Source organism: Mirounga angustirostris, unplaced genomic scaffold (assembly GCF_029215605.1).
Source record: "Mirounga angustirostris isolate CCGP_5_RB_7025 unplaced genomic scaffold, mMirAng1.0.hap1 SCAF_5, whole genome shotgun sequence".
Lineage (NCBI taxonomy): Eukaryota > Metazoa > Chordata > Mammalia > Carnivora > Phocidae > Mirounga > Mirounga angustirostris.
The window spans coordinates 37,881,340-37,901,165 of NW_026991713.1; the positions used below are offsets into that span (position 1 = coordinate 37,881,340).

At 39.9% G+C, this 19,826-nt stretch overlaps 1 protein-coding gene across 2 annotated transcripts in view; it reads left to right on the forward strand.

Annotated features, from left to right (window-relative positions):
* LIN7A (lin-7 homolog A, crumbs cell polarity complex component) overlaps nt 1–9,596 on the forward strand; it is a 114,337-nt gene extending 104,741 nt beyond the window's left edge. Inside the window, exons 5-6 of one of the 2 annotated variants that reach the window (XM_045872905.3) lie at nt 1,860–2,057; nt 7,818–9,596. In XM_045872905.3, coding sequence (XP_045728861.1) covers nt 1,860–2,057 — 198 coding nt within the window. In that variant the 3' untranslated portion in view covers nt 7,818–9,596. Of the gene's footprint in view, nt 1–1,859; nt 2,058–2,924; nt 5,477–7,817 lie in introns of those variants that run through there. The other variant, XM_064590840.1, reaches the window with a different exon arrangement.
* Nucleotides 9,597–19,826: the final 10,230 nt, after the last annotated feature.

The window sequence follows — 19,826 nt, forward strand, 5'->3', positions numbered from 1 at the left end:
ACACAATCTCTTGTCTCCAAATCTGTATAATGTAGCAATTATGAGTTTCCAGATATAACTGAAGTGTGCTTGAAGTGCAACTTACTTATTTTATTTTTTTGTAACTCAATGTAATATCCATTTTTAGTCCCCCTTCTGCTTGGGTTGTAAAATGTGATCTCAACCAATTTGGGGTGGCCTTCCTGGCCACTTGCGTCCACTCTCAGGTGTTCTTGCACTCTCTCAGCCTATCTCCTCACGCAGATGTTTTCTTCTGGGAGCTTCATCCAGGAAGCAAGTCAAAAAGACCTTTGCACTTTGATCCTATAAAATATGAATTAGGTCATTTGCCCTGAGGATCAGCTGACAGAGAAGATTATCTCCTTTTCTTGGGGCCCTGTAATGTCCGATTACAGCTTTCTTCTGTTTTGCTTCTCCCTAATCCCAACCTGGAGAATCTTTAGAAGGTTTGGGAAAAGAGACCTCTTTGTATTTACTTGTAGTAAAAACATGGTTTCCCAGCTATTATCTGTACCATGATGTTTAAAAGACTTGGAACTCAAAAGCCAAGAAGTGATTTATTTTTTGCTTTCTGCTTCATCATTCCTACCTTATAGGTATGTGTGCATATATGCATATGATTATATCCTTAGTAAATTTCTCTGAAAATAAATTATTCTTTATAAGGGGCTTATTCAATGCATAACAATAATGCCCTCTGGAAAAATTGTGCCAGTTTGTGTTAAGTTACTAGCAGTATATGACAGTCCCATTTCCCTACATCCTTGGAAATACACATTTTTAAAAATACATATTCACCATTTTTAAATTATAATTATAAAGGAAATATTTTGTGTTCATCTGTACTTCTTTCATTGCAAGGGAGCTTAGACATCCTGAGTTCATGTGCCCATTTTGCTTAGGTCTTCATAGACTCAAGAGTTCTTCATGGTAAGAATGTGAACGAATTGTCATATATTAAAAATATTTTTTCTTGTTCGTTATTTGGCCTTTTTATGGTATATGAGATACAGAAACTTACAATTTATAAATCTGATTTTGTGATTTTTTTTTCCATTGGCATTTTTACTTAAGAGTTCTTTCTCCATTGCAAGATGAACATTTCAGCTCTGCTTCATTTTAGTTGTTTTATGGTTTTATTTTTCCATTTAAATTTTTAATCAGTTATTTTTAGCATAGACTAGGAGACTGGGCTCTACGTTATTTTCTATCATTTAATTATTATTTGTTTCCACATCATTATTTAACAGTCCTCTCCCCCTTTGGTCTAAATTCCACATTTATCACATAACAAAGTTTTACACACGCTGGATGTGCTTCTGGACTCTGTGTTCTCTCTCTTACTGCAAGAACAAGACACTGCTTTAATCATGATAGATCCCTAATAACGTTAATATCTGATAGGGAAAGTTCCCCTTTATTACTTTTTTTTTTTACTTCTTTCAGAATTTCCTTGACCAGTGCATTTACTCTTGCAGATGAAATTTAGAAATCCCACGCTAAACGTTAGCGCGGTATCTTAGGTCTTGATGGCTTCTCACCCTCCAGACTTGAAGCCCCACTCAATCCGTTCTGCACCCTAGTGCATCCTAACCTGCCTCCACTTCCACCTCAAACACAATAAAGAATAGTGATGATGGCAATGCATCCCATCTGCTGCCGCTTCTTGACATTTCAAAGTGGGATTTTATTTTTTTATTTTTTTATTTTTTTTTTACATTTAATTTAATTTTATTATGTTACGTCAGTCACCATACAGTGTCAAAGTGGGATTTTAACTTGATCCTGGCGGCAGACTGGTCCCGCAGGGAGAGGAACATGCGAGCTCTCCCCTTTAAGAGCTGTCACTGTCTTTCCAGAGCGTGGAAGGCGAGCACCACGAGAAAGCTGTGGAACTGCTCAAGGCTGCCAAAGACAGCGTCAAGCTGGTGGTCCGGTACACCCCAAAAGTCCTGGAAGAAATGGAGGCGCGCTTCGAAAAGCTCCGGACCGCCCGGCGCCGACAGCAGCAACAACAGCAGCGGCAGCAACAAACACAGCAGAACCACATGGCCTAGGTGAGGAGCGCCTTCTTCCGCACCAACGACCGCCCGACACCTACAAGTTCGTTTCGGGTTTTAATGCGGTTTCTGAGGCAGCTGGGATACAATCATTAGGTTATGACAGCGCCCCCGCCCGAATCAGTCAAGCAAATAAAAAACCCGATGACCTCAGAAAATGTAAACAAGACCGTCGCTTACTTTATAATGCCATTCAGCCATATTTTCTGCAAATGTAAGATATTTTGGAAAATCATGTGCTTGGGAGGGCCGGGTACAGACTATAGGATGCCTTTAGGCACATGAGGAAAATGCAGCCTCTGTGCAACCCAGATCCCCGGGCACAGAGCTCCGTGACAAGAGTGGGGGCTGGATTCCAGCCCCCCGCTCACCCTCTTGGCCAGCTGCCTTTGCACAGTGTACGAACTAAACAACCGTATAGTGCCGATCCTGGGAAGAGCCCTTTAGAATACTGATACAAATTACTGGAAAACTGCTCCATGGAGAAAGACATGGAGACCTGCCAGTGGGCGCGCTCTGAGAAATCTGAAATTCTCTGTGGGTGCTCACTGAAAATGTGATGCTCTTGCCTTTTTTCTAAATTCCACTGTGACAAAAATTCTCAGTCAGGTCTTGCTACTTTGCCTTTTTTAAGAAAAGCCAGGGAAAAAAACGTGAGGAGTAAGAATCCCCATCTTTGAAGTGCTTCCTATGTGCTAGGCTCTTCTCCCATGTTATTCCTTATCCTCAGAAAAACCCTTCCAGGTAAGTATCCCTAAAACCCCATTTTTTAGATGAATGATATGAAGTTGCAATGGCTTCGTGGAGCCCTCATAATCACACTTTCAAGTAACATAGAATATATTTCCCTTTTTGCTCTTGCAGGCATTTCATCTGCCAACATCAGATAGTCTGGAGTTCTATAAATTGTCCTTGCTCTCCTTTGGAAGAGACAGTTAATAGCATAACACACCTCTCCGCTATGATGTCTGCAAATGGGATTTTGAAGGGAGGCTCAGATGTTCTTGGGAAAATGACAATGGGTAGTGGTGGTTTTATCAGACTACTATTTGCACAACCAGAAACACTGGATATGACATGAGACTTTCAATGGTTTGTGACACTCACAAAAAGGAGAAGCTACGTGGGGAAGTATAAAGACTCCAGGATTTGTCCTCAGACACTGCTGAGAATTCAGCTATCTTTCTTTCATAGCTTGTGAGTTTTTATTGTATATATCCCATAGTTGGGTGACTTCATCTAAAATCACCTTCCATTCACTCTAAAAACTACATTTATTCAACAGTAAGGATCTATTTGGTACTGCCATGGGCTCGACACTGTTCAGTGGGCGGTAGAAACAGCCTGAGCAAAGCAAAGTCCTTGCGCTCATGGTGCTTACATCCTGGTTGGAGGAGATAGTTAATATCCAGGTAAATGAAAATAACCTATTGGGACCAGTACTTCACAGAGTTAAAATCGAGTGCTCTGATAGACACTGGCTAGGTGACAACCTTCTATTAGGTGATCAGGGGAGACGTCTCAAAGGAGATGACGTGTAAGGTGGGTTGAATGCTGAGGAGAAGCCAGAAATGAGAAGAAGAAGAAGAGGAACTAGCCAGTGCCTAGCTCTAAGAGAGACATGAGCCACTTGATGTTTGAGGAATAGAAAGAAAGCTGGGGTAGTTAGTTAGGAAATAATGAGGAAGGACAGAGAGATAGATGGGGGCCAGGTCACAGAAAGCTTTTTAAATCACTGAGGGAAGTTAGATTTTATTGCAGTGGAAGCCACCAAAGGTTTTAAGCAAGGGACTGACATCTGATTTATGTTTTAAAAAAGATCACTCGTGCTGTTCTGAGGAAAACAGATTATTGCAAGGTAAAAGTGAGAGCAGAGACTAATTAGAAGGCTGTTATAGAGTAGTCCAGGCAAGCGATATGGTGGTTGGACTAGGAGGATAGGGTTGGGATGGAGTGATAAGGATGCATCTGGACAAGTCATTTTGCCCACATCTTTCTCCTCTCTAATCCATTCTGAATACAAAGGTACTTTACCTCACTCAGTACTGTCAGAATCCCTTCAAAGGTCTAATAACAATCCATAGTTCTTTAGTAGAACATGGAACTCTTTCCACTAACTCATTTTTGTCTTCCATCCTCAATAATGTGAACTTGTACTGTTTTCCTAATTGATTTGCCACACTGGCCCACAGTAAAATTATTCTAAAGTGTTTTGAAAGAAATGTGTTGCCATGCAGACTTCTGAGGTCTTACTAAAAGCTTCCACTCTTCTACCCATTCAGTCATCTTTGGAAGGATACTATTTGGCCATCAGTATTTGCTGGGCCGTGCACTCCATTTCATTTCTCTGCTCCATCAGTCTTCATTAAATCACTTCAGAATTTCCTATTGTCTCATCGCCAAAGACTAACATTTTTTAATAAAAGACGTTTACAAACAGTTTTTTTTTCTTGTAGAGGGTACGGGAAAGTTCTGTTTAAATGAGCATGCAATTTATATTTATGCCTGCCAAGACAGCCATCGCTACACACACGCTCGTGGCCTTTTGGGAGGCCAATGCCTGTAGCGGCCATTCCAAGTACGAGCGACGTCGTACCGAGTCAGGTCATCCACGGATTTTATGGTGAATTCAGTCAAAGAGACCTACATTAGCTCTTGTTCAACTCTTAATTAATTAAAATTTTAAGGATTAAATGGGATTTGCTACACTTCCTAACTCATACTATGGTTGCTTTGGGGAAGAAATTTGAAGCTAATTTGGTGTGTGGAGACTTATCTCTTATGCCCACTTTTAATTTCAAACTCGCCTGAAATAAAACTCAATTGTCTTTTCCCCTAACTTCCATGTGTGATACTCAGGAGTAGATTACATTTTCTGAAAGGTAATAGAGATGATCACTATACAACCGAATTATAGAAACCTAAACAGAGGTTAGGAGTATGGCTATTTTTATGCTATCCCCACTTTCTTGACAAAGAGCATTACATTTATTCAGCTTAAGGCATCTTATTTTTTAAATCGTGATTTTATAGACTTCCATATTTCACCCAGATTCTCAAAGAATAAAAGGAGGAAGGAAGAGGAATCCTTCCTGAGTTGTCAACATTCTGAGGAAGTCAAGACTAAAAGATTGTCAAATTTCTCTGACCTATTGCTGCATTGACAGCGGAGAATTCACTGCATTTGAAACCAGGCTGGATCGTCAAAGATTTACAAAGTAGCTGGAGTTTAGCAGTGGCCTCACCAACTGTCAGGCCCCCGTTTCCCTTCCCTTGTCCGCTCCCGACTGTTCTGGCCTCCCACGACCACTGCCACAGCCGCCGTCCTTCGGGTCCGATCCCGGGAACCACTGCAGAACTGAGGAAACCAGCCTCAAAGGACGACTCTGATAAGCTTGAATCCAAGGAACCCAGAGTTACCAAGCAGAAAACCGGAATAATAGCAATAATCACCTTAATGCTGGATAACATTTATTAAGCAATTAAGGGTATGCCAAAAACCTCTTCTAAGTGCTTCATCTATGTTCAATTACTTAATCTTCACAACAATCCTATGGGTGGTAGGTACTATTTTTAATCTCATTTTAAAGGGAGAAACTGAGGCAGGTAGGATTTTTTTTTAAAAACCTATCCACAATTCACAGCTCATAAGTGATAGGGCCAAGACTCAAACCCAGAAACACAGGCTTCAAAGCCTCTTTCTCTCCACCGCTGTGCTACTACTCTACTTCTTTCTTCGATGGCACCTGCCCTGACTTCCCCCCTCCCTCCTCACAGACATCTTCACATGAGCTTTCCAGGGATTCATTCTCATGCTAGTTAGAGTTAGAGTTATCCAACTCCCCCTTATCATTTACCCCACACTTCAAAGTACTCCATCACCTCAGCTGTATTCATGTCTTACTGCTGCCTTAAAAAAAAATTACCACAAATTTGGTGGCTCAAAAGAACATAAATGTATTATGTTGTAAATCTGAAGTCCAGTACAGTCTCTCTGGGCTTTAAGAGGCTCCAGGGAGAAAGTTCATTTCTCTGCCTTTTCTAGCTTCTAGAGGCTCTCCACATTCCTTGCCTCGTGGTCCTTTGTCCATTTTCAAAACCAGCAAGGGTGGCTGAGTGCTCACACTGCATTGCTCTGACCTCTGCTTCCTCATCACACCCCCCTTCCCTGGCTCCTCCTTCTCTCTCCATCTTCCACGTTTAATGATATTAATTATATGTCCCACCTGGACAATCTGGGATCATCTCCCTGTTTTAACATCAGCTGTTTAGCAACCTTAATTCCATCTACAACTTTAATCTCCCTTTAACGTGGGATCTAACATATTCACAGATTCTAGGGATTAAGGTGAGGATAGATTTAGGGTCCATTATTCTGTCTATCACAACGGCTCATTTAAAAGTTAGCAAAGCAATTTGAGCAATAAGATTTACACTAATATGGGAAAAAAGGCTTTTATTTAAACAAGTAAAAAAAAAATCACTGATCTGTTGAATTACAAATCAAGGGGATGAGAGAAATAATGAGAACATTTGGTGCAGATGGTTCTTCCCAGTGGGTATTTCAGCGGCCCACATTTTGGATGCCCGGTGATCTCTCAGCTCCTGGCATATCCCTCAGGCCTCCTCCCTCCCCACCCTCTGGAATTTACTAAAATTCACCTGTTGTTCTAAGGCCCATTCCCCTGGGACATGTACTATATAATAAATTAATTCATTAAAAAATTCAGTCTCTAGATCTCTGTCACTTGCTAACTTGGGGACCTATGGGAAGTTATTCAATAGAAGACTCAGTGAAATGGTCTGTTATGGAGATTGAGTAAGGAAAAAATACGTAGAACTTTTAACAAAATATGTGGCGATTAGTGAGCACTCAATAGTAGTAGATTAGTGGTCGCTTTGTAGGAGGGAAAACGTCGGTACCAGGTGGTGCTTGCGTGTGATATGTTCTTAAGTGGGGCTTAAAGAAGCACAATGGCCTTGTGCGTGGCTATGAAGCCCCCACCCAGGGGTTTTTAAGCACATCTGCAGAAGGCATGCCAGCTGGAGGCTGTTGATGCAAAGTAGGCCAATTGCAAGGCCTGCCACAGTTTATAAAAATCTGCTTTGTATATGATGCTTTGCATTCATGGGCATAAAAATATCTGCAGCTTTAAAAACAAAGATCAGAAACCACTGTTCTCTCTGAAAGGAAAGATTCCATGATGGGAGAAGAGTGACAGGTCTTGAGGGGAGTGTTCACGGAGGCTGATCCTCCAGATCTGACCACATGGGCAGCTGCGTACTCCGTTCTACTTGGTGTCAGGCTGACCTTGTGCGAGAAGAAAGGGGTCTGAGAATCTGCTTCAGAGCAAGGAGGCTGGGGCTTCCTGCCTATCAGAGAGAGGTTCTGCCGGCTGTACCCCAACCCTAAGAATCACACTGTAAAAGTTAACTATCCTTTGCCTTCATGAAGAAAAAGAGTCATCTGGAACTGGGAAGAAGAAATGTTTTACACTTGAAATGTTTCCCAACTGGTGTTCTGTATTTCATTTTAGGGAATAACTGTTTCTTTTCCATCCCCATTTGATAATTACTTCCTTTGCAAACATCAAACGATTTTTTTTTCATATGTGGAATATTGTGCATGAATGATAGGGCCTAAAATAATTCTTGCTGTTCTCACATAGCACACGCTCTTTTGATATTTTTAGCATATTGTCATTGACAAATGAATACTAATCACTGGCTTCCCTTCACTCTTTCCCCCTCTTTCAGGTCCTTAGAGAGAAGCTACCTGATCAAAGATCTGATAGTCACAAATTCGAAACCGTGCTTCCGAATCCCAGCACATAGTAAAAGGAAAAGACCACATTGATAATTATACCTGTCAAGAAGCTGTGAACACGTGGTGTATGAATTCTTTTCCAAGGCGACTCGACATCTTCTTTCTCTGGGCCTGAATCCCACTGCTCACGTGCTCTTTACACACACAGGCCCTCCATTCACTGCAGTGGGAATTCTCAGTGTGTAAAGGGAGAGGTTTTCCAGTCTGCAGACTGAAATAGTACAAGAAGAATCAAGTCCATGACTTTCAGATAAATCACCAGGCCAAGATGAAGTGAATCTTTGGTCTATAGCTTTTCCAGAGATTAACAAATCCCTCATTAAGCTATAGTTCAAACTGCATCAATTCAAGGTTGTTAACCACTTAAAAGAAACCTACGCATTGCCCGGTACCCTGACCTCGTCCACATCCATATTGCTGAATTGTCTGAATTAGAATTCCAGTTAATTGCAAATTCAACCTTCATTCCCCTCTTGAAAAAGGCAAGTTATGCTATTTATACTCTGTTCAGGTTCTAGAAGAAATTGGCTTTTTATTTTCTGTTTCCATGAATTTAATCATGCATTAATGGAGTGGGACAATTTTCGCTCAACTTTTGGTTTGCTAGAGGCAAGGATAGAGAACTCTAGTAGGGTATTTTTTTTTTAATTTGAGTATTGCTTGTATCTATGATTATTAATTCTAACAGAATATTATGCATATTTATTCCACAAAATATATATTATCAGAGTGTATTTGCTACAAACTGAGGTCTTTTCTTACCAAATATTACGAATTTGGTAAGAGAACACTAGCAAAGGACCTAGCTTTTGGTTAAGTTTTATATTTTTTGATTGACAAACTCTGGAGAAATCTAAACTCTTTCTACCTACACCGATACGTCGTTACAGAAATTTATTTAATATTTTAAAGCTTAGGGCTTCACAAAGCTCGATTATGATATGTGTTCATATATATATACAAATATATATGTCACACAAAGTTTTGATCAGTTTCCCCAAAGATAAACTGGATATTTTTGGCAATCTAAGACCAAAAGTATTATTCCTTTTAAAATTAGGCAGATGTAAACCAGGATATAATATTGTGAATGAAAAGAAGCTGTTCCTTCAAGAGAGAAAAGATGCCTAATTCATTACACATATTCATATAGGAAAACAGACAAGGAGATATCATCTTTCAGAAAGTATCAGTTGCTGGAAAATGATCTGTTAAGAGCCCCCTATACAGATCATCACTTTTGACTTATGATAAATCTAAGCACATAAGTCTGACTTTACTCATTGGAATGAATAAGAAGCAATAATCATTTGGGCACTTAAATAAGTTAGGCACAAAAATGTACCTGAAAAAAGAATAAATGTTTCAGTTAAAACATTCTAGATAAAGCATTAAAACTGAGGCAAATGTTTGAATGTTCCCTTTTCTCAAATGCAGAAATTGATTCCCCAACATAAATAAAGTTTACATTTCAGATAGTCCCCCAAATTAGAAACTGATGAAGCTCAGTTCAAGAGCTATTGCTTGAAAACAAAATAAAACCAGTCGGAACTACCCAGCACATTTTATTTTGCCCTGTCAAGGGGTATTATTGTCAATACCAAGTTCTGCCTATTCTTCACAGTACATCACCCATCAGAGAACAAAGAGCGAGGAAACTAGGAGGTACACCAATTTCAACAACCGTCCTGAAAACATATCATTTTTTACTGGAGAAAACTGGGGGGGGGGGGGGCGGGGGGGAGGGAGGGCAAGGGGGAGGACCCTGAATGTTATGTAAAATAGGTTTACAAAAGAGATAAGCATGACTAAAAGGAGTGAATGGAGACTACGTGTGAGTATTACTCAGTTTGAAAGGTAGTTCTCATTTTTATAAGAAAAATTTAATAAGACATATATTTTAGTTATCATTTAACAAAGAAATATTAAAGCTATTCAGGCGATGCCACAGATTCTCATAAAGGGAAATCATTGCACCCTTGTAATGAGAAAATGGTCATTTCAACACATTTCAATGCCTTGTATAAATTTAGAGCTTAAGGTGTGTTTTCATTTAGCCATAAGTGTATGGTTGATATGAAATGATCATATGTTTTCACATCAATATAAATATGGTCATGGTATTATGGAAGCAGCTATCAAGTGAGCAGATACCTTACATTTGTGTTGTCTAGATGTCTTTGTATGTTATGCTTCATTTGCATAATGTTAAATGCTAATAAATCTATGCCAAGTCCTTTGTCAAAGTGAAGGGGCAATCCATCACACCTAAGGCATCTAAAGACACATTACATGTCACAGTGGTCCTACATACAAATGACCAAATGGCCAGTTTTTGTTTTGTTTTGTTTTTTAGTAAAATCTGGTTATTGAAATATAAGCCTTCCCCTAAAGTTTTAATCCAAAGTTTCTGTCCCTAAGACTTAGAGAGGCCCTTTGTGGTTCTCTAAGTTTCACTGAAGCCAGAGGGAAAGGGAAAAAAAAAATTACCACAACTTGTACTAATGTTCTTTATTAGTAGTGATCACGGTAGAGCCACCGATGTGTCCAAAATCATATTAAGGACTTATCAGGTTGCTCTTACGTGAATGTCAGTCTTGAAAATCATAAATAAATTAGATATTCAAAGTTAGGGGGGAAATCTGGTATGACTATTCCTCCATGATCCTGGTGAATTTGAGTTCTTTCCCTTGGCCAGGTTGGTGGCCAGATTTTGCTAAACTCTTTGCTGCTGTAATTTTGAAGGCCAGTACATGGAGCATAGTTTAGTAAAAGAATACCTGAACCTCTCCATTTGGGGCATTTACATTTTGATTCTGTTGCCATTTGAAATAGAACATCCGCAGGGAGATAATGAGCTTAAATTATAATTGACTTCGGAAAGAGTAACAGACCTTTGTGCTTCCTCAATCATGTAATCAATAGGGAATTCTCTCCTTCTGTGAACTACCACTATCTTTAAAGACAATGCTAAAATCTAAATGTAAAATCTAGCTGTCAGGGGCTTTTTAAGAATTCAAAGCTGTCTCTGAAGAACTTGGCTAGAGATGGATTACATCAATTTACAAATGCAGTTCTCAACCGTGACAAATCAAACTGATGTGATCTCAGTTCATTTTACTCAGCTGTGCCTATAGGACTCCAAGACATGGGGATATTTTGTCTACATTATCTTAAACATCTATAGATATTTGTGAATGTCTGAATAATGCCTGAATTTCTCATCTTTTAGCTAGTTTGTGTTTATTATACGGACAGCCTGTTAATAAGACCAGCTTTCGATAGCATTGTGAAGTAGAAATCAATGCTCTGAAGATTTAGGGAAGCCATCGGTGGGCAATATGTCCCCAAACATGGGGCAGTCCTACCCAGCGCGTCCTCTCTGGATCATAAACTCCATGAGTAAAAGGTCTGTGACGGCTTTGTGGACCTGTCAGATCTCTGACATCCGGTGTGGGGCCTGGCACACGACAGCTGCTCAATTGGTATTTGTTGAATGAATGAATGAATGAATGATTGGATATAGGTGGATAGACAAATAAATTAATTTTGCCTTCAGATAATCTGAAAAATTTCACCAGCGTACAGTAATTGGCACTGTAATTTCTGAATTTCATAGAACCAGAATTGATTCTTTTCATAAATAAATACTTTTCAGATAGATGAATTTGGAATCAATTACTTGAAAAGCTTCAAGGATTTGAGGCCATTTAGATAAGGGAGAGTGTTTGGGAATTAAGAGTTTTTAACAACGAAGAAAGCTCAAACTTGCTAGTTCTTTATGAAAGCTCCCTGGGTTATTTTGCAAGGGTGATTAAAACGTAGAACTCCATTTATGAGTTTTATAAAATATTCTGTTTCAATTTTTAAAAAAGGAAGAAGAGTCATGACATCAAGCACATGATTAATATCGCCTTTAATATTTACTGATAACTTCTCTCTAAGGAGTTCATAGTAATTGGGGACACATCTCTAAATCTTCTGCTTTCAAAAGATCACCTCTTTTCTATTTGATTTCTAGACTGTACCTGAGCTAAAGATGAATCACATAGCTACTAAGCCTTTTTCATGTATTTATTCATTTAGCAAATATTTATTGTACACCGAGAACATGAGTACCTAGTAGGTTCTAGAAATAACCATGGCAAACAAGACAGACATAGTGCCCTTCTGGGGCTTACTGTGGGGATCTCCTCAACACTTAACTCTGGCGATAGCTAGAGTTTACTGTATATCAGCTCCCTCTTCACAGCCAACAGAAGAAATAAAATCCCAAACTTGTGGAAATCTTGACAGACCCCCTGCTCATATTTTATGTGAGCTTGCTTTTCTAAACGCATCACTGAAAAACACTGCTCAATTTATCCACACACCATAGTTAGATCCCAGCAAGGTAGGTAAGTAAAAATTTACTCATAACACTTAGCTCTTACTAGGTTCTACTGTGCTTGGTACTTCCCATAGACTATATCGTGGAATCTCTTCAACTCTAGTAGGTTTCGTTTTATAGACAAGAAAACTGAAGCACAGGTATGTGACTTGTCCAGGTTGCACAGCTAGCTGATGAAATGGGGATCTGAACCCACGCAGCGTAACACAAGAGTTCATGTGTCTAACCATTATCTGTGGTTTGGGGGACACCACTACATTAAATGAGTCACTGTATATAAAAGTACCTTGAAGTTGTAAAGTAGTATACAAAAAGGTAGCAGTCAAGTATTAAGGTCAACAGTACATCAGTGGCAGAAGCAGACTGAGAACTCAATCTTACGTTACAGCTTACTCTCGTGAAGAACACTTCAAGCCAGGGACATGGATAAAGTCCAGATTCCGAAAATTTTTGACGTGTGATAAATATGTCAATGACTCTTCAGAATTATATGTTAGCCACTGTGTCTATCTGGTGCTACAAGAAACAAAATCCCTTGTTGTAAGGGCTTCTAATAAATACACAGTGTGGAGCTGAACCAAGGATATTTCACATTTCCAGGGAAAGATCGGGCAATAGTACTATTTCCTCACCATTGCATGTGGTTGTGTCTTTCCAATTGTTTTCTTTATTTTTCTGAAAGAGCTGCAAAATTGTGCAGTGGTTCAACCTGACCAAAGTGGTATTATGCTGCTGGGAAGTAAAAGTATTAGACACCGGACTGGAAGTATTGTCTTCATTATCACATGACTTTTAAGTTCATTTAAAACATGGATATAGGGGCGCCTGGGTGGCCCAATCGGTTAAGAGTCTGTCTCTTGGTTTCCGCTCAGGTCATGATCTCAGGGTCCTGAGATAGAGCACGGCATCAGGCTCTGTGCCCAGCGTGGAGTCTGCTTGAGATCCTCCCCCTGTGTCCTTCTGCCTCTCCCTCCACCCCCACTCTCTCTCTCTCAAATAAATAAATCTTTAAAAAATAATAAAACATGAATATAGAAATATTTTTAGATGCTGAAGGTGCCTGAATATTTGGATTCCAAGTTCCTTGTACTTTTTCATTCCAGACCATACAGTGGGGTCATATTATTGAAGGGGTAGGTTCTAAAGCCAATATGAAAGGCAGAAATTGAGATTGGTCTAATGTTAGAACCATAATCAAGTGGATGTGACCATATTTCCAGAGGCCAACAAGAACTGACACTTTCTGTGGGAATAGCAAACTCCTGTTTCCATCTCATTCAATCACAAAGAGGAATCCTACGTGTGATTTACATGTGTTCTCTCTCGGCACCTCCTAGTTAAATGGGCACATGATGCAACTTAAGTGCTGGTTCCTGTTGGTGGCAGCAAGGAGTCTTCTTAAGAAAATTTTTGTTATGTCATTATTCTTCCCCAGTACTAAGTAATTAGCCCCTTCAAAATAATTAACATTTTAAGAAGTTTAGCTTTGCCCGTAATACACCAGTGGAGAAATTCAAATACTTTATATCCAAAATCAAACCGGTTACATCTCTCTACCTCTCTCCTCCCTTTTGTCCCCTTTATTTCTACTGATAAATATTACCATTCTCTGTACAAATATTGTCATCTTTCTCACTTCTATTTATATCTAGTCTTAGGTTCTTTAGAGTTCACCTTGGCAAAGTCTCTTAAAACTATCTTCCTTTCGGGCGCCTGGGTGGCTCAGATGGTTAAGCATCTGCCTTCGGCTCAGGTCATGATCCCAGGGTCCTGGGATCGAGTCCCACATCAGGCTCCCGGCTCAGCGGGGAGCCTGCTTCTCCCTCTGACCCTCTCCCCTCTCATGCTGTTTCTCGCTCGCTCGCTCTCTAAAAAAAAATAAATAAAATCTTTAAAAAAAAAAAAAAAAACTATCTTCCTTTACCCATTCTCACTATTCTTACCCATGCATAGAACCTTAGTATTTTTTAGCAGGACTTTCATGAGCTTTTAAATGTTTTCACAATTAACATGCCTCCCCAGTTTTCCCTATATGTCAATGCTAGATAACCCCCCTCCGAAGCTATTCTTTTGCTCAAAATCCTCTGACGGCTCCCCTATCACCCCACCCCCACCCCCCAACACACACACAAAGTCAGATTCTTAGTCTGAACCAAAACAATAGTATGGTGTTGAGGAAGGAGGACAGTAGCGTGCCCTCCCATCCACAAGTGCAAAATATAGAACATGAGATGTGATAATATTGAAATCTGGTGCATAGACTGTGAAATAGAAGTCATGGGTTTCATGATGCTGAAAAAATTACAAGTTCTTTTTCAAGGTGAAATTAAATACAAAGACAGACTAGCAGTGTTCTATAGCAAAGATATCTATCAAGATTCCATCAGATTATGACCCACATATTCCAAAGTATTTGCTTGAGGTGTGTGTGTGTGTGTGTGTAGAGATAGGCTACCATGCTAACATTAGGAAGAGATATAGGTTGAGATGTGTATTTCCCTACTATACAGCTTTGCATTTTTAGTCATTTTGCTCTATCTCGTGGTCCAAGTTGACCACTACCTATTCCTGGAAACTGTCCCAAACTTTCCTTCCCCTGAGCTTTTGATTATTTGTGAGAGGCCTCTTTCCTTCCTCTATCTATGCCTGAAAAAAAATTGCTCAAATTTTAAGGCTCATTTCAAATGGTCCCTCTTCCAAGAAGCTTTTTCTTATTTCCCCAAGCCTGATGTTATCTACCCCATCATCAAACTTCACTGTGGTATTTGTACGATTTTCAGCTCTTTTCTTAGCTTCTCTTATAGTATAACTATTTGTGTCTTTATCATCCTAATTTGTCCTGTAGTTAGTAATTTCATATGGAATGGGTGCTTAATATTTCTTAAGAGGAATTACCTTTCACTTGTCAACTTCACAGAATGTCTTCTGGGATTATTTGGGGGCCTATCTCAGTAGCTCACCCATGAAATTCATCTGAATTGAGAACACCAGACACTCTTAAAAGAGAAAAAAGCTAACTTCTGAACATTTTTATTAAAAAGAAAAGATAAAGATAATAGTGTTAATTCTTATCACTTATTTCTTAGGTTTTTCTGATCTGATTTTTGCTCTCAGGATGAATATGAAGGTTGATGTAAATATTTTAGATATTACCACCACCACCACCACCCCCTCTACACACATACATACACATACAGTGACTTTACTGATGGTTTATTCCCATGTATTTATTTGGTTGCATATTACATGGGAAAAAATGGTAAAGGGTAAAATTAGGTTTCAAGTCAGCAACCGAACAAACAAGATGGGCACCATATTCTGATTGGACTCCAGTCCTGTATTAATGGTCCCGACTATTTCTGCTGTTCACTAGAACACAGGCCTAGCTACCCATTATTAGCCCTCCTGTTCCCTGAGCCCCCAAACCACTACATCTGCAATGGGGGGCTGGGAGACTAAATATATTGTCTCTGCTTTAGCTCATATAGGAAAATCAAAGTTAATGGAAATTTTAAAATTTCTCCAGCTCTGGTCACACATTGTGTTCTTTTGAATGGCCAACACAGTTTTATCTGAGTATGGCATGTATATACCAAACACATTCAACATCTGATTTAAACATGATATTCATTTATTTCTCTCCACAGAATAGAAAATACAGTATCTTACAGGAAAATTCCCATGCAGAGACTAAAACCTGCACTCTTTTTAATTATTTAAGTTACAATGATTACAAAAAGAACTCCAAGAAATCTCCTACATGAGCACAACATAGTTTCAAAGAGTTCAATTGCTACCTGTCTAATAAACTTCCTGTGGGTTCTTGTCCATTAACTGTGTTATATCTAAACAGGCTGTAAAAGTGGGATGCTGACTGGCAGCCATGGTAGGAAATCCAGAGAGGCTCCATGCCTGGATTTTTTGTGACACGACTTCCCAGCATCTGGTCCTCAGCTTTGCAGTTCCAGTTTGTTTTTCTGGGGAACTCAGGGACGGTTTCAGTTAATACCTGTTTTCTCAAAATAACTACTAAGAGCACTCCCTTTAACCCTTAGAAGTGCCTCAGTTTAGACAACACATTATGTTGTCAACCTACTCAGAGGTGATAAAGTGCTGGGATGATGGTTCATATTAACCTTCAATTCACAAGATGATTATAAGGATTCTTTCTTGTTACAAATAATCAGAACGCAACCCAACAGAGCTTGAGTAAAAAAGTGAATTAACAACCCCCAAAGCAGGCCAGATCCAGGGTCTCAATGTTAACAGTTTTCTTACCTCTTTTTTCACTTCTTTCATGCCCCTTTTTCCCATCCTCAGCAATGCTGCTCTCTCCGCGTTATTCGTGGCCCTTTTTCTCCCCGGCACTCAGTTCCTCTCCCTTATCTGTTCCTCTCCTTGTGTGGCACCAGATCTATATCCTTATAGCTCTTAATCTAAAAGAGAAACTAGACTCTTTTCCTCAGGTCTATATTATAAAAGCAGACTCTGAATGGCTCTGCTTGGCCCTCTTGGGTCAAATCACATGGGAAAAAGTGGAATGAGTACCTTGGTCTGGGTTGCATCCTTGTGTCTACTGAGTGTTCACTTATTAGCTGTAGAGAAACCAATATGAGTTGCTAAGAGAAGAACTACAAAGGGGACACAATATAAAAATGAAGGTTCAACTCCAGGTGAGAGAACACATTGCTTGAAGAAATTAGAAACATCTTAGAAGAGATGTCAGTTGAAATGGCTGTTAAAAGTTAAGTGGAATTTGACAGGTGTGGAATCACACTGAGATGGCCATTGACTGGAGGAGGAGCACTACCCCAAATCTTGGGCTTAAAACAGGAATCATTCATTTAGTTCTTAATTCTGAAGCCCACCAGTTTAGCCTGGTCTCAGATAGACAGTTCTTCTGGGGTGTGGCTGGCTGGGCCTCCGCCTGTGTCCACAGTCAGTTGCCTATCAGCTCAGCAGCTTAGCTGACCAGGGGCGGCTATCTTCTAACTGAGGTGCCTCAGCACTCCTCATTCCAGCAGGCTACTTTGGGCCTGTTCTCTTGACCAAAGAAGGAACTGAAGAGAAGGTTGAAGTCCACAAAGAACGTGGCTCAGACTGACACAATGTCACTTCCACTACATTCTATTGATTAAAACAGGTCACAAGGCCAACCCAGATTCAAGGATTGGGGAAAGAGCCTCTACCTCTTGATAGGAGAAGTTCAATGCAGAGGGCATGGATACAGAGAGGGACAGAAAATTGAGCCATTTTTCAGTCTGCAACAATGCTTTTACAAAAATAAGAAGATTGAGAAAGCATCCTGGGTAGACAAAGCTACAGTTAACAGCTAACATTTATTAAGAGCTTACAGTGTGCCAGGCACTGTTCTAAGAGCCTAACATACATGGACACATTTTAATTTTTACAACATCTTTCATTTCAGAGAAATAGACTACCTGCGTATGGAAATCTAGATGTGACTTATTATTAGAAATCTAGATGTAACCATAGTTGAGTCCAAGGCCAGGAATTCCCTGAACTCTGGGCTATTGTCCTCAGAATTCAGATTACTCTGCATAATTGCTGCTTGGGTTCCCAGCTGCCCATGTAGAATATAACAACTAATAGGATGATGTATTAGGGTTCTCCAAAGAAACAGAAGCAATGGGAGATAGATAGATAGATAGATAGATAGATAGATAGATAGATAATAGATAGAGATTTATTTTAGGAATCGACTCATGTTACTATGGAGGCTAAGAAGTCCCACAATCTCCCATCTGCCAACTAAAATACCAGGAAAGCTGATGGTGTAACTCAGTCTGAGTCTGAAGGCCTCGAGGCCTCCTGAGAACCAGCACTGCCTGCGTCCAAGGGCAGAAGAAGATGGATGCCCCAGTTCCAGCAAGAGATCAAATTCACACTTCCTCTGCCTTTTTGTTCTATTCAGTCCCTTAATGGACTGGGTGACACCCACCTGCATTGGTAAGAGTGATCTTTACTTGGTCTGCGAATTCATATGCTAATCCCTTCCAGAAACATCCTGACAGATGCTCCCAGAAATAATATTTTATCAGCTATCTGAACATCTCTGTCCCACTCAAGATGGTACATAAAATTAACCGTCACAGACGGTTTCAACCTCTTCCTCCCAAAGAGAATGCAATCTACTGAAGCAGATGTAATAGGATGTTGAGATGATTTTTTTTCTACTGGCCAGAATTATGGTTAAGGCTTGAGGATGAAAGCAGAATTTACCAAACATTACCAGAATCTGAAGACAGCTTTAAACTTTCTAAGAGGTAGCAGAATTGGCCCCATGTACTTCAACCTCTACCCAATCACTAAACATCGCAACAGTTGAGAGAGGGAGAGAGAGAGAGACAAAGAGACAGAGAGATGTAGAGAATGTAATTTTTTAGAGAGAAAATTTTCCATTTCTGCCTCCACTCCCATCCAGCCCAAGCCATGTGAGAGAGAGAGGAGAGCTTCAAGACAAGCTCTCATAAAGACGTAAGGGTAACTATAAGAAAAAAAAGTCCCTGGAAAGTCACTCCCTCGCTGAACAATTGCTGAACTGTGGAAATACATCGTTCCCCACAGTGTCATTGCTTCTGTAGCTGAGAGCAATGAGAGGGTTCTTAGGGGAGCTTTGAGATGTGTCCCTTGGGTGTGGGGCACACATGAACAAGGAGCCCAAAGACAGGGAGCCTCCTTCAGGACCTGTGCTGTAAGGCTTGAAGGGAATGTGGTGCCTGGGAAGAAGATGGGGACAAATCTCTGCTTCATTCCAATTGCCTGTGGCCCTCAGGGTACCCAGAAGAGGGTTCTCAGTAGTGCCAATAGGTCTGTGTGATGAAGTATAGAATTTAGAGGAGGGGCTTGAATGAACTTGGATGTTGCATCAATGTCAAGTTGTTATACAAGCTTCTAAATGCTTATTCTCACTTATTCACTATCAGTAGTAAACCATGGACCACACTATGAACATGAAAGGGAAGGGGTTTTGCCAGAATATGCCACTTTGGCATGAGGATTATTTTGAGCTCAAGGCAATCAAGACCCAGCAGACTCAAGAAAAACTTTTACCCTTCCCTTAATTACCGAAAAGAATTTAGATATGGGCCCTGGCCCAGAAAGAGAACTATTATGAGATAAGTTTTTATCTAAAAGACCTATCTGTAAGGCAGGGCAAACATCTAATTACTAAACTAAACATCTGCTCTTCTTATTGCCCTGTGAATTACCCTCCTCCCCTTTGAAGGCCCCTATCCTATTCCTTAGCTCTGGATAGCATATATAAGCCTCAATTGCCTGACTTGCCCTGGAGTCTCATATGTTTGGGGCTCCCATATGGACTAAATTAAATTTGTTTTTCTCCTGTTAATCTGTCATGTGTCAATTTAATTATTAGAACAACCAAAGAATCTAGAAGGAAAGAAGGTAAAAATTTTCCCCCGCTACAAACAGCACAGCTTATGTATACTTTGCAGAAGAACTTTGGATCAAATATAAAGATTGCGGCTTTAAATAGAACCTAGATTTAATTTCAATAGACAAAAGC